At 44.1% G+C, this 16,048-nt stretch overlaps 1 protein-coding gene across 1 annotated transcript in view; it reads right to left on the reverse strand.

Moving 5' to 3' along the window:
* Positions 1 to 10,232: 10,232 nt before the first annotated feature.
* The window catches only part of LOC128692761 (uncharacterized), a 101,034-nt gene continuing 95,218 nt past the window's right edge, over positions 10,233 to 16,048 (reverse strand). The window contains exon 7 of the mRNA XM_070090106.1: positions 10,233 to 10,713. Within this exon, the coding sequence (XP_069946207.1) occupies positions 10,678 to 10,713 (36 nt within the window). The 3' untranslated portion in view covers positions 10,233 to 10,677. The remainder of the gene's footprint in view (positions 10,714 to 16,048) is intronic.

Below are 16,048 nucleotides of genomic sequence, written 5' to 3' on the forward strand. Positions count from 1 at the left end.
TACAGTAATACAGCAGCAGTAGCAGCAATAGCAATACATGGCAGCAGTAGTAGTAATAGCAATACACAGTAGCAATAGCAATACAGCAGCAGTAGAACAGTAGTAGCAATAGCAATACATACAGCATTAGTAGTAATAGAATACTTGGCAGTAGTAGTAGCAACAGCAGTATTAATAGCAATACATGCAGCAGTAGCATTAATAATAATGCACACAGCAGTAGTAGTAATAGTAACACACAGCAGTAGTAGTAATATTAAAACATACAGTAGCAGTAGTAGTAATAGCAATACCTGCAGCAGTAGCAGTAATAGCAATACACGCAGCAGTAGTAGCAGCAACAGTAATACATGCAGCAGCAGTAGCAACAGTAGCATTAGCAATAGCAACACGCAGCAGTAGTAGCACAATAATCCCTGCAGTAGTAGAAGAAGAACAGCAGTAGCAATAGTAATACATCCAGCAGCAGTAGCAACAGCAGTAGAACAGCAACACATGCAGCAGTAGTAGTAAGAGCACCACCTGGCAGCAGCAGTAGCAGCAACAGCAGTACAATAGTAACACATGCGGTAGCAGTAGTAATAGCAACACACGCAGTAGCAGCAGCAATAGCAACGCACGCAGCAGCAGAAGCAACAGCAACACCTGCAGCAGTAGCAGCAACAGCAAGTAGTGCAATACATGCAGCAGTAGCAGCAACAGCAACATGCAGTAACAGCAGCAATAGCAATACACGCAGCAGTAGCAGCAACAGCAGTAGCAATAGCAATACACACAGCAGTAGCAGTAATAGCAATACTTGTAGTAGCAGTAGCAACAGCAGTAGTAATAGCAACTACAGCAGCAGCAGTAGTAGCAACAGAACACAGCAGCAGTAGTAATAGCAATACCTGCAGTAGTAGCAACAGCAGTAGCAATAGCAACACACGCAGCAGTAGTAGCAATAGCAATCACGCAGCAGCAGCAGAACTGCAGCAGCAATAGCAATACATGCAGCAGCAGTAGTACAGTAATACCTGCAGCAGCAGCAACAGCAGTAGCAATAGCAATACACAGCAGTAGTAGCAATAGCAACACATGCAGCAGCAGTAGCAACAGCAATACTTGGCAGCAGTAGCAGCAACACCAGTAGCAATAGTAACACAGCAGCAGTAGCAGTAACAGTAATACTGCAGCAGTAGTAGACAATACAGCAGTAGCAGTAGTAACAGTAATACCTGCAGCAGTAGTATAAATAATAACACAGCAGCAGCAGTAGCAACAGCAACATCACGCAGTAGTAGTAATTGTAACACTCTGGGCAGCAGTAGTAACAGTAGCAGCAAGTAGCAACAACACGCAGAGTAGCAGCAATAGCAACACACAGCAGCAGTAGCAATAGCAATACACACAGTAGTAGTAATAGCAATACACGCAGTAGCATTAATAACTAGCACAACCCTCGCAGTAGCAGTAACAGTAAACAGCAGGCAGTGCAGTAGCAGCAGTAGTAATAGCAATACACACAGTAGCAGTAGTAATAGCAACACACACAGCAGCAGTAGCAATAGCAACACACACAGTAGCAATAGTAATAATTTCCGCAGCATAGTAGTAATAGTAACACATACAGTAGTAAGCAGTAACACCAATACTGCATAGCCTTAGTAATAGTAACACACAGCAGCAGTAGCAACAGCAATACCTTGCAGTAGCAGTAGTAATAGCAACACACAGCAGCATGCACAGCAGCAGCAGCAGCAGCAGCAGCAGTGCAGCAGCAGCAGCAGCAGCAGCAATAGCAACACACAGCAGCAGTAGCAACAGCAACACCTGCAGCAGCAGCAACAGCAACACACGCAGCAGCAGCAGTCAGCACACCAGCAGCAGCAGCAGCAACAATAGCAGCAACAGCACACACGCAGCAGCAGCAACAGCAATACCTGGCAGCAGCAGCAGTAACAGTAACGCATCCAGCAGCAGCAGCAACAGCAATGCCTCGGCAGTAGTAACAATAACACATCCAGCAGCAGTAACAGTAACACCTGCAGCAGTAGCAGCAATAGCAACAACACGCAGCAGCAGCAGCAATAGCAACACCTGCAGCAGCAGCGTACATAGCACACGCAGCAGTAGCACAATGCAACACCTGCAGCAGCAGCAGCAACAGCAACACCTGCAGCCAGCAGCAACAGTAACACATGCAGCAGCAGTAACAGCAACACCTGCAGCAGCAGCAACAGCAACACCTGCAGCAGCAGCAGCAACAGCAACACCTGCAGCAGTAGCAACAGCAACACCTGGCAGCAGCTGTAACAGCAACACCTGCAGCAGCAGCAGCAACACACGCAGCAGCAGCAGCAACAGCAACACCTGCAGCACCAGCAGCAACAGCAACACCTGGCAGCAGCAGCAGCACAGCAACACACGGCAGCAGCAGCAACAGCAACACCTGGCAGCAGCAGAACAGCAACACCTCGCAGCAGCAGCAACAGCAACACCTGCAGCAGCAGCAACAGCAACACCTGCAGCAGTAGCAACAGCAACACCGCAGCAGCAGTAGCACAGCAATACCTGCAGCAGCAGTAGCAACTACACGCAGCAGTAGTAGCAATAGCACACACAGCAGCAGTAGCAACAGCAACACACACAGCAGCAGTAGCAATAGCAATACACGCAGTAGCATTAACAACAGCATTACCCAGCAGCAGTAGCAATAGCAACAGCAAGCAGCAGTAGCAGCAGCAGCAGTAGCAATACACACAGCAGCAGTAAGCAACAGTAACACACACAGCAGCAGCAGTAGTAATAGCAACACATACAGAAGCAACAGTAACGCCTAGCAGTAGCAGTGATAGCAATACACACAGCAGAAGCAGTAATAGTAATACCTCAGCAAGTAGCTAGCAACAGCAACACACACAGCAGCAGTAGCACAGCACACCTGCAGCAGCAGTAGCAACACACACAGCAGCAGTGCAACAGCAACACTGGCAGTAGCAGTACAGCACACACAGCAGCAGCATTAACCAGCAACACCTGCAGCAGCAGCAATAGCAACCACCACGCAGCAGCAGTGCAACAGCAACACCTGCAGCAGTAGCAACAGCAGCAGCAATAGCAATACATGCAGCAGTAGCATTAACAGCACACACAGCAGTAGCAATAGCAACACCTCAGCAGTAGCAATAGCAACACACACAGCAGCAGCAGCAACAGCAATGCCTCAGCAGCAGTAGCAATAGCAACACATCCGCAGCAGCAATAGCAATAACCTTGCAGCAGCAAGCAATAGCAATACACGCAGCAGCAGTAGTAATAGCAACACCAGTAGCAGCAGCAATAGCAACACATCCGGCAGTAGCATAATAGCAACACCTTGGCAGCACCTAGCAGCAATAGTAACACACAGCAGCAGCAGCACAGCAATGCCTAGCAGCAGCAATAGCAACATCCGGCAGCAGCAGCAACAGCAACACTGCAGCAGCAACAGCAACAGCAACATACGCAGCAGTAAGTACAGTAACACCTGCAGCAGCAGCAACAGCAACACATCCGGCAGCAGCAGTAACAGCAACACCTTGAGCAGCAATAGCAACACGCAGCAGCAGCAGCAACAGCACTCCTGGCAGCAGTAGCAACAGCAACACCTGGCAGCAGCAGCAGCAATAGCAACACATCCAGCAGCAGCAGCAATAGTAACACCTGCAGTAGCAGTAACAGCAACACACGCAGCAGCAGTAGCACCACCACCTGCAGCAGTAGCAACAGCAACACCTCGCCAGCAGCAGCAATAGCAACACATCCAGCAGCAGCAGCAACAGCAATAACCTGCAGCAGCAGCAGCAGCAACAGCATCCAGCAGCAGCAGCAATAGCAACACCTGGGCAGTGGCAGCAAGCAGCAACACATCCAGCAGCAGCAGCAACAGCAACACCTGCAGCAGCAGCAACAGCAACACACGCAAGCAGCAGTAGCAACAGCAACACCTGGCAGCAGCAGCAATGGCAATACCTGCAGCAGCAGCAACAGCAACACCTGCAGCAGCAGCAGTAACAGCAACGCAGCAGCAGTAGCACAGCAACACCTCAGCAGCAGCAGCAACAGCAACACCTGCAGCAGCAGCATAGCAACCACGCAGCAGCAGTAGCAACAGCATACCTGCAGCAGTAGCAGTAACAGCAACACCTGCATCGTCGTAGTAATAGTAACACCTGGCACAGCAGTAGTACAGCGACACTCTGCAGAGTAGCAACAGCAATACCTGCAGCAGTAGCAACAGCAACACTTGGCAGCAGTAGCAATAGCAACACCTGCAGTAGCAGTGATAGCAATACTCTGGCCGCAGCAGCAGCAATAGCAACACATCCAGCAGCAGTAGCAATAGCAACAACTGCAGCAGCAGTAGCAATAGTAACCATCCAGCAGCAGCAATCAGCTAACACCTGCGGCAGTAGCAATAGCAACACATCCAGCAGCAGTAGCAACAGCAATACCTGCAGCAGCAGCAGTAACACAATACACGCAGCAGCAGTAGCAATAGAATACCTGCAGCAGTAGCAATGGCAACACCTGGCAGCAGTAGCAATAGCAACACCTCCAGCAGTAGCAGTAACAGCAACACACGCAGCAGCAGTACAACAGCAACACCTGCGCAGCAGCAGCAACAGCACACACGCAGCAGCAGCACAGCAACACCTGGCAGCAGCAGCAACAGCAATACCTGGCAGCAGCAGCAGCAACAGCAATACACGCAGCAGCAGCAAGTAACAGCAGCAGCAGCAGCAGTAATAGCAACACCGCAGCAGTCGCAGTAACAGCAACACCTGCAGCAGCAGCAAGCAACAGCGACACCTGCAGCAGCAGCAGCAACAGCAACACCCTGGCAGCAGCAGCAGCAACAAGCAACCTCCCAGCAGCAGCAGCAATAGCAACACCCTGCAGCAGCAGCACAAGCAATACACTAGCAGCAGCAGCAACAGCAACACCTGAAGCACCAGCAGCAAACAGCAATACCCAGGCAGCAGCAGCAACAGCACACACGCAGCAGTAATAACCAGCAACACCGCTGCAGCAGCAGCAACAGCAACACCTGGCAGCAGCAGCAGCACAGCAACACCTCGCAGCAGCAGCAACAGCAACACCTGCAGCAGTAGCAACAAGTAGTAGTAATAGTAATACTTGCAATAGTAGTAGTAATAGTAGTAGTTGCAGAATAATTTCCCACTTATTGTTGGTAATAAGTTTTACTTTTGTTTATCCATAAATTTTAAATTTAAATTTTATCTATAGAAAATGATTTAATGAAAATCTCAGATAACTTTTATAGAATGTATAGAATTTTAAGTCCTCCTGATAAGATAAAATATAGTTTGGATTTTTATAACCAGGATAGGGTCGGATATCCACCCAGGTTTCAGGGCCCTCAGTCTATCCTCAGAGGGAAGATTTCTGATACATGGGATCAACTTTGTCATCCTCCTTTGTACGTTTTCCAGAATTGTGCAGCATAATCTAAATGAGGCTTAAACAAGGATATATAGAGTTGAAGAACAACCTGAGGTCTTCTATTATTTATATTTCTTGCTATGAAGCCAAGGAGTCTGTTAGCTTTATTGCGAACACTTATGCACTGTTGTCTTGGTTTCAGGTTACTGCTAACCAGAAGCTGTATAGCCCTTGTGGCTTAGCGCTTCTTTTTGATTATAATAATAATAATAATAATAATAATAATAATAATAATAATAATAATAATAATAATAATAATAATAATAATAATAATAATAATAATAATAATAATGCTAACCAGAACTCCTAAATCTTTTTCGCAATCCATAATATTAAGATCTTCATTATTTAGTTTATATGTGGCATGGTTATTTTCCTGTACAACATTTAGAACTTTGCATTTGTCTATATTAAACTGCATCTGTCACTACTTTGGAGAAACTGGACGATCTCTTTCTGACAGACTTAGGGAGCACAAAAGTAGTGTTAGGCTTGCCAACACTAACAATGCTCTTTTCTGTCACGTCAGACATCACATCCATCCTGTTGACTGGTCTTCTGCTAAAACTGTCTTCCCTACTTCCAACTTTGACAGTCGCAGTCTTGTTGAACCCTCTCTAATACACAACTTTACTTGTATGAATCTTAGTCCTGGCTTCGTCTCCGTAGATGCCTTCCTCTCCCACTACATTGTAAAATGCTTCAAGCTTCAGAATACCCTTGACTTAACCTGATTCCTCCTTCTTCTTCTTCTCCCTCTTCCCCTCTCCTCTTCCCTTTTTCTCCTTTGGGTTGTCTTTCTTCTGCCTAGGGCATTTGTTCCTTTATTATTTATTTATTTAACCCCCCTCCCTCTGTGTTCTTGCTTTTACCCTCCGTGGGCACCTATCTCTCTTGCAGTGCTCCTCCTTCTGAGTATTTGATTGGCTCCTTCTCCTTACTACCTTCCAATACTACCTTCTACCTCCATTACTACTACCACCACCTACTGCCTATATTTACTTCCTCTTTCTCTCCTTTTCGTTAGTGTGACTTTGTAAATGGTCCAAGTCGGACAGAAACGTCGTCGTAAGCTCCTCTCTTCTATGTGCGGGTTATTTGTGTAGTAACCCAATACCAAGAATAAAACTTATGTGGACGACAGTTCCAGTCCAGGTGAGTAAATAGTAATGCTTAACTTTACTAAATAAATAAAAAGTACTTCTTCTGACTGCCTTCAAAATATTATTGACAATATAGTTTATGAAAAATATGACGCCACATATGTTTTATTAAATTTCGTGCAATTTTTTTTTTTCTGAAATAGTCAAAAATTTTGGGATGGTTGGAATCATATCAATTACTGGAGAATATTTTTTGTCTGATTGGCCTTAACCTTTTTCATTCGTGGGATTTATTATAATACAACTCGTCGCTCTAAGATGTGTAAATTTCAATTTGCCAGTTATATTAAGGAAGTTGGTTCTCAAGTAAGAACTAAAGAATGCTTCTTCTGATCAGCTTCAAACCCTAAATGCTTATTTATTATAAAAAGAAATATTTTCCTATTAATTTCAGGCTTCTAACGTCTCCTTTTTTGCCAGTTTTATAAAATAAGGATTTTTTTTAAATATAAATATTTTTTTTACAAGATTGTAGAGAATTATAAATATAATGTAAATAAGTCAAGACCTGGAGAAGTGTACCTGGAGGGTATCCCCCCTTATCCCAGTGGATAAGGGCCTGATCAACCAGGCTGTTACTGCAGGCCGCACGAGGCGAGACTTTCCTATTACAGTGGACCCCCGCATAACGATTACCTCCAAATGCGACCAATTATGTAAGTGTATTTATGTAAGTGCGTTTGTACGTGTATGTTTGGGGGTCTGAAAGGAATAATCTACTTCACAATATTCCTTATGGGAATAAATTCGGTCAGTACTGGCACCTGAACATACTTATGGAGTGAAAAAATATCGTTAACCGGGGGTCCACTGTATTTCCAACACTCAGTAACATTTCCCATTGTTTTCTCTCGTTAGTTACTCAAGAACTCCTTAATCGATAGGTTTCAAACTTTCAATTCTTGTGTAATATATGTAGAGGAATATCCATGGAACATTTGCGTGTGGATATTTTATTTACAATGATACATTATACTTTCTCAAATTTTGTAACCGTCTGACAGGTAGACACAGCGCCTCCCATAGACTTTTACACTGGTATATTTTACGTAAAATATAACTGGTATATTTAATGAGTGCGTTGATGCCATTTTGCCATTTTTCAACTTGAGATTATTTAGGCACAGGTACACACAAGTACAATTATCATACATAGTGTAAATTACCCTGGTGGATCATGCAGAATGGTGCGACAGTGACTTACGTTCACTGGTGTCCATGGTGCTAGTGTTATTTTATGGTATTGCATTAATTGCATCAACTACTTTAGAATTTCGTTTTATTTTGTTCCTCTGTTGCTCCATCTTTTTTCAAAATGTCCACATACCTTTATTTTTTTTTTTAATAGATGCATTTTTTTATTTTATTTTACACAAAGACATAGCTGTTTTAAAAGACTTTTATTTTCAGACATTTCCCTATACAATGGCTTCACTAGTTTTTCCACTCTACAGTTAGTATTTTTTCCCTCTTGATTTATCATTTAAAAAAAGACATATAACATATTTTCCGCCACATAAGGCGCTCTTTTCTCCAATCAAAAAGTCTTGGAAAATCGGACTGCGCCTTATATGCTCAATGTGATGGACAAGGTTAGGCTCTGGGTTACACTTCAGTTGTTTACTAACGTTATATTACAGCTGCTTGGTATTATAGTCTTATATGTCGTAGTTGCTCGTGCGTCTTATATGCCGGAAAATACGTTATTTTTCTAACTTATTTTGCTTGATTATATTATACAGCGAATTCTGAGTATTGTGATTAGAAATAAGTGTAGACTTACCAAAAGAATTGTTAAGTGGGATAATTAGGGGTTGTGAAGCAGTATACTTATACAGAGATGATGGAGCAATATAGGACTACTAAGAGGGAGTATTAATCTGTGGTGGAGGGAAGGAGGGATGGAGGGGTAGGATCGTCCTAGGAAATACTGGAAGGAGGGATGGACGGGTAGGGATCGTCCTAGGAAATACAGGAAGAAGGGATGGAGGAGTAGGATCGTCCTAGGAAATACTGGAAGGAGGGATGGAGGGTTAGGGATCGTCCTAGGAAATACTGGAAGGAGGGATGGAGGGGTAGGGATCATCCTAGGAAATACTGGAAGGAGGGATGGAAGGTTAGGGATCATCCTAGGAAATACTGGAAGAAGGGATGGAAGGGTAGGGATCATCCTAGGAAATACTGGAAGGAGGGATGGAGGGGCAGGGTTCATCCTAGGAAATACTAGAAGGAGGGATGGAGGGGTAGGGATTATCCTAGGAAATACTGGAAGGAGGGATGGAGGGGTAGGGATCATTCTAGGAAATACTGGGAAGAGGGATGGAGGGGTAGGGATCATCCTAGGAAATACTGGAAGGAGGGATGGAGGGTTAGGGATCGTCCTAGGAAATACTGGAAGGAGGGATGGAGGGGTAGGGATCATCCTAAGAAATTCTGGAAGGAGGGATGGAGGGGTAGGGATCATCCTAAGAAATTCTGGAAGGAGGGATGGAGGGGTAGGGATCATCCTAGGAAATACTGGAAGAAGGGATGGAGGGGTAGGGATCATCCTAGGAAATACTGGAAGAAGGGATGGAGGGGTAGGGATCATCCTAAGAAATTCTGGAAGGAGGGATGGAGGGGTAGGGATCATCCTAGGAAATACTGGAAGAAGGGATGGAGGGGTAGGGATCATCCTAGGAAATACTGGAAAAAGGGATGGAGGGGTAGGGATCTTCCTAGGAAATGCTGGAAAGAGGGATGGAGGGGTAGGGATCATCCTAGGAAATACTGGAAGGAGGGATGGAGGGGTAGGGATCATCCTAGGAAATACTGGAAGAAGGGATGGAGGGGTAGGGGTCATCCTAGGAAATGCTGGGAGGGACGGAGGGGTAGAGATCATCCTAGCAAAGACTGGAAGGAGGGATGGAGGGGTAGGGATCATCCTAGGAAATACTGGAAGGAAGGATGGAGGGGTAGGGATCATCCTAGCAAAGACTGGAAGGAGGGATGAAGGGGTAGGGATCGTCCTAGGAAATACTGGAAGGAGGGATGGAGGAGTAGGGATCGTCCTAGAATAATACTGGAAGGAGGGATGGAGGAATAGGGAACGTCCTAGGAAATACTGGAAGGAGGGATGGAGGGGGAGGGGTCATCCTAGGAAATACTGGAAGGAAGGATGGAGGGGTAGGGATCATCATAGGAAATACTGGAAGGAGGGATGGAGGAGTAGGGAACGTCCTAGGAAATACTGGAAGGAGGGATGGAGGGGTAGGGATCATCCTAGGAAATACTAGAAGGTGGGATGGAGGGGTAGGGACAATCCTAGGAAAGACTGGAAGGAGGGATGGAGGGGTAGGGATCGTCCTAGGAAAGACTGGAAGGAGGGTTGGAGGGGTAGGGATCGTCCTAAGAAATACTGGAAGGAGGGATGGTGGAGTAGGGAACGTCCTAGGAAATACTGGAAGGAGGGATGAAGGGGTAGGGATCATCCTAGGAAATACTAGGAGGGATGGAGGGGTAGGGACAATCCTAGGAAAGACTGGAAGGAGGGATGGAGGGGTAGGGATCGTCCTAGGAAAGACTGGAAGAAGGGTGTAAAGGAGGTTTTCAGTGCTATGAAATTGGACATTCAACAGGCAAGTGTTGGTCTCTTAGATAGGCATCAGTAGAGAGAAGTTGTCTTTGTGATTTGACGTGTTGTTGGAGTGTCAGCAAGTTATCATTATTTTTTTGAAATTCATGAAAGTGGTTAGTTAGGTTTGAGTCCTGGAGGTGGAAAATACATTGTGTTGTGATGGAAGCGGTTTGGAAGGTCGTCTGAACTGTAATGTCATCATGCTCCTGGTAAGATAATCATTGAACGAGTGACAGTGAAAGTGTTTTCTTTTTTGTCGGGTCACCCTACCTCGGTGGGAGACGGCCGAAGTGTTAAGAAATACATTTAAAGAATGTATTAGAATTAAAAATTGATAGTGTGCTATACAGGTATTGGTGGATTTGTGGACAGCAACAGAATCGTTGGTCAGCCAGCAGTGTAAACTGACCATTAATTGTCTCCCAAGGTCATTTCTGCCATCAGCCTCTGTTGAAAAACGTAAAGTTGTATTACACCCACAGTATTCCTTGGAACAATAGAATTTTATACAAACTAGTGCGAAGAACATTCTAATTAACAGATGAAGATATTAAACCTAATAATAGTTGTCCTGGGAAATACGTAATACAAAGCTACTGTACAACCAGAGAAGGTTCTTGATACAGGAAACATAACCTAGACTTTTCTTTCTTAGATAAAATGTAATTACCTTCCATTCCCAATATGTTGTATAAGTTGTGCATCTATGGTTCTTCCCAGTGATATTATGATAAAATCATTAATCCAATACTTTGAGGGCAATATTATTTTTATTGTTTGTAGATAAGACATATTTGCGCAGTTCAAGACACTTACCGAGGAACTGACTTCTTCAGTCCTAGGATATAGACAATTAAGAAACGAGTTTAAAGAGCTGAAGGAATAAAGTGACGTTGTGAGAGGCTAGAGGTAATATAAGCTGATCTGTGATGTGCAGGAACGGAGAAGGATCTGCTAGCAGGTAAGTGCGGAGGTGACACTGATGGATGGTGTCATCTAATAACAGTGCCCAGGTTGTGTAATAAGTGCTTTGCTAAGGCTGGAAACGTTATATAAACATTATTGATGTGCGAAAGTGTTGGTCACTGGTCCTAACAAGCTACGGTGTCTTGTAGCTCAATTTCTAGGGCACTTAACTTACACATTGAGGTCCGTGGTACGATTTAACTTACACATTGAGGTCCGTGGTACGATTCCTGGTATGGGAGCAAACAATAGGACGTGTTTCCTTAACACATTTGCTGTACCTGTTATCTATCAGTAAAATAGGTACCTGGGTGATAGTCGATTGGTGTGGGTTGCTTCCTAGGAGATTATTATTATTATTATAATCAAAAAGAAGCGCTAAGCCACAAGAGCTATACAGCGGTTCCTGGGAGAAAATTGACCTAATTTGCCAGAAATGCTCTGCATAACAAGGGGCTTTCTATATAGTTTTATATAACTGATGGCAGCTGGGCATGTATATCTTGTACATGTACTTGTAGAAACAAAGATTATTTATATTATTACGGCCTCTAAACACCATCGACTGTATAGGTCATTTTCTGTACTGGTTTACGTGTTCTTACTTCCAGGGATCTTGCTGCTTGTCCCACGTACTTCTTAACACATTTTCCACTAGGTCTGGCGCAAATTTCTGCACTGGTGGTTGTGACAACACAACCACAGTGCTGAACATGAGTCTGTAGCTGTTCTAAACTAACTACTTCTCGTTGTCAGAGACATGTTTAAAGCTACAGTACATTGCTAGCAAGCAAAACAATGCACTTGGCCGGTATCTCTTCTATTGTTCCGGTTGAAAATGCTTTCTGTAAGCTTCCTGCAATCGGCGATGAAACTATCAGTGCAACTTTTTCAATGTCGAGGAACATAAGTACAAGCAACAGTTTGAAGAATCTGGAAATCAATTACATACTGCTAGCCAGCCTCAACTCAGACACTTGGTTGTGTTAGCTCTATGATATTTTGATTATTTTACCCACCAGCTGGACGCACACAGCTTCTTCAACACCATCAACAGCTTCGAGCAGATTATAAGATTTACCATTATAAAAGAGAATGGCAACCAGTTGCCATACTTAGACGTGTTACTGCGCACTGGCAGAGACAGACTCTTGATCAAAGTCAATAGAGAAATCACAATGTCATCTTTTCTCCTCCTATCACGATAACATAACTAAAAGTGCTGTTATGGTTGGATTCTTTCTAAGGTCATATAAGATGTTCAACCCAATGTTCCTCGAAAAAGAATAAGAATTCATTACACAAGCTTCATTTTGTAAGAAAAGATAAGAACATTTTCGGATTTTTAACCTGGAGGGTTAGCCACGAGGATAACTCAAGAAAGTCGGTGAATCAACCAAATCTTTCAATGGGCTGCAGAAAACAATATGAAGTTCAACGATGAGAAATTTCAATTACTTTGAAATGGTAAACGCGAGGAAATTAAAACTTCGAGTATAAAACAAATTCCAATCAGACAATAGAACGAAAAACTAATAACAAAGACCTGGGGGTGATCATGTCAGAGGATCTCACCTTCAAGGACCATAACATTGTAACAATCGCATCTGCTAGAAAAATGACAGGATGGATAATAAGAACCTTCAAAACTAGGGATGCCAAGCCCATGATGACACTCTTCAGATCGCTTGTTCTATCTAGGCTGGATACTGCTACACACTAACAGCACCTTTCAGGGCAGGTGAAATTGCTGACGTAGAAAATGTACAGAGAACTTTCTGGGAGCGCTTGAAGTTCCTGAACCTGTATTCCCTAGAATACAGGCTGGAGAGATACATGATTATATATACCTGGAAAATCCTAGAGGGACTAGTACCGAACTTGCACACGAAAATCACTCACAACGAAAGTAAACGAGTCGGCAGATGATGCAACATCCCCCCCGTTAAGAGACAACACAGTAAGTGTCAGGGGCCCAAGACTGTTCGACTGCCTCTCAGCATACATAAGTGGGATTACCAATAAACCCCTGGCTGTCTGCAAGCAAGCACTGGACAAGCACCTGAAGTCGGTACCTGACCAGCCGAGCTGTGGGTCGTACGTTGGATTGCGTGCAGCCAGCAGTAACAGCCTGGCTGATCAGGCCCTGATCCACTATGAGGCCTGGTCACAGACCGGGCCGCGGGGGCGTTTACCCCCGGAACTCTTTCCAGGTAAACTCCAGGTATCATCAAGGACTGGCTGTCTTATTTCCATTTGGGTCGTTCAATCTCGTCCCCCAGGATGCCACCCTCATCAGTCTACTAACACTCACGTAACTACTTACTGCTAGGTGAACAGTGAGAGGTGTAAGGTGACTAACACCCAGGTAACTAATTACTGCTAGATGAACAGTGACAGAAAGTGTAAGGAAACATGTTCAATGTTCCCAACCGTGCCGAGGTTGAACCACGGACACTCAGTGTGTGAAGCTAGAGCGTTGCCTACCAAGCAACGTGCAGCACGCATTCTAGGAACAACGTGGACACTATAGAGAAAATGCCAACCCAATATATTGTTCTGTCTGTGAACAACGTAGCTTCAACAGTTTCCCTGACAACGAGAGTTTGTCTGTTTAAAATTGTTACAAACTCTTCCATCTGTCAGTTTTTATGAAGTGCAGACAAACTGACAACTACCCGTCCGTGCTGGAGTTTGTCATACCTTGTGGAGGGTGTGATAAGAAGTATGTGGGAGAAACTCAACTTCCTGGAAGTAACAATAAGGGAATTTAAAATTCCATGCTTGTGTCCAGTACAGAAGGACGCAGAGCCGCCACATGAGATTCCCAGATGGTTAACTAATTTTTTTTTTTATTTTTTTTATTATCACACCGGCCGATTCCCACCAAGGCAGGGTGGCCCGAAAAAGAAAAACTTTCACCATCATTCACTCCATCACTGTCTTGCCAGAAGGGTGCTTTACACTACAGTTTTTAAACTGCAACATTAACACCCCTCCTTCAGAGTGCAGGCACTGTACTTCCCATCTCCAGGACTCAAGTCCGGCCTGCCGGTTTCCCTGAATCCCTTCATAAATGTTACTTTGCTCACACTCCAACAGCACGTCAAGTATTAAAAACCATTTGTCTCCATTCACTCCTATCAAACACGCTCACGCATGCCTGCTGGAAGTCCAAGCCCCTCGCACACAAAACCTCCTTTACCCCCTCCCTCCAACCCTTCCTAGGCCGACCCCTACCCCGCCTTCCTTCCACTACAGACTGATACACTCTTGAAGTCATTCTGTTTCGCTCCATTCTCTCTACATGTCCGAACCACCTCAACAACCCTTCCTCAGCCCTCTGGACAACAGTTTTGGTAATCCCGCACCTCCTCCTAACTTCCAAACTACGAATTCTCTGCATTATATTCACACCACACATTGCCCTCAGACATGACATCTCCACTGCCTCCAGCCTTCTCCTCGCTGCAACATTCATCACCCACGCTTCACACCCATATAAGAGCGTTGGTAAAACTATACTCTCATACATTCCCCTCTTTGCCTCCAAGGACAAAGTTCTTTGTCTCCACAGACTCCTAAGTGCACCACTCACTCTTTTTCCCTCATCAATTCTATGATTCACCTCATCTTTCATAGACCCATCCGCTGACACGTCCACTCCCAAATATCTGAATACGTTCACCTCCTCCATACTCTCTCCCTCCAATCTTATACATGAAAATAACCTTCGCCATCTACTGTTTAAAGGTCGTCATAATAACAGTAACCAACAACATCCCATAAAAATCAGGTTTCTATAGCATCTTCAAAGTCTTAGCTAGCCACATACTAGCCATCCATGACACTACCATAAGATAGTACCAGCCACCAACATCACTTCTACTAGGGTAGGTAAGATTGATCAGGAAACAGAGCAAGTGCTTCCCGACGCGGGTCTTAGTTATGACGACCCGCCACTTTCCATCATCTGACCGAGGCTTCCACTGACTTATCGGTCCATCCCATGAAAATTTTAGATTATTATTAATCTTTTAACTTTGTCATTTCTCCATCAGGGAGCACTGCACTATGTTGCTCCACTGCTGACATGTCACTCTCATATTCAACATAAATCATCATCACTATTACCTCTGGTCTGTCACAGATGGGCACCTCATACCTTATAGTTGTCTCTCTACTAGGACTGAAGAAGCCATTCCTGACGATAGCTTTCCTCAATAAATGTCTTGAACTGTTCAGTTGAGTCTATCTACCCAGATGGACAAGCACCTAAAGTCAGTTCCTGATCAGCCAGGCTGTGGCTCGTACGTTGGTTTGCGTGCAGCCAGCAGCAACAGCCTGGTTGATCAGGGGCTGATCCACCAGGAGGCCTGGTCACAGACCGGGCCGCGGGGGCGTTGACCCCCGAAACTCTCTCCAGGTAAACTCCAGGTAAACTGTACCTTTCTAGTCATTACTTGTATTATTATTATTTTATAATGTTGTTAGATATTATCATTATTATTATTATTATTATTATTATTATTATTATTATTATTATTATTATTATTATTATTATTATTATTATTATTATTAGTAGTAGTAGTAGTAGTACTAGTAGTAGTAGAAGTAGTAGTAGTACTAGTAGTAGTAGAAGTAGTAGTAGTAGTAGTAGTAGAAGTAGTAGTAGTAGTAGTAGTAGTAGTAGTTTTAGAGGTAGTGTTAGTAGTAGTAGTAGTGGTTGTACAAGTAGTAGTAGTACTAGTAGTAGTAGTAGCAGTAGTAGTAGTAGTAGTAGTAGTAGCAGTAGTAGTAGTAGTAGTAGTAGTCG

The sequence above is a fragment of the Cherax quadricarinatus genome, chromosome 30, assembly GCF_038502225.1.
Source record: "Cherax quadricarinatus isolate ZL_2023a chromosome 30, ASM3850222v1, whole genome shotgun sequence".
Taxonomy (NCBI): Eukaryota; Metazoa; Arthropoda; class Malacostraca; order Decapoda; family Parastacidae; genus Cherax; species Cherax quadricarinatus.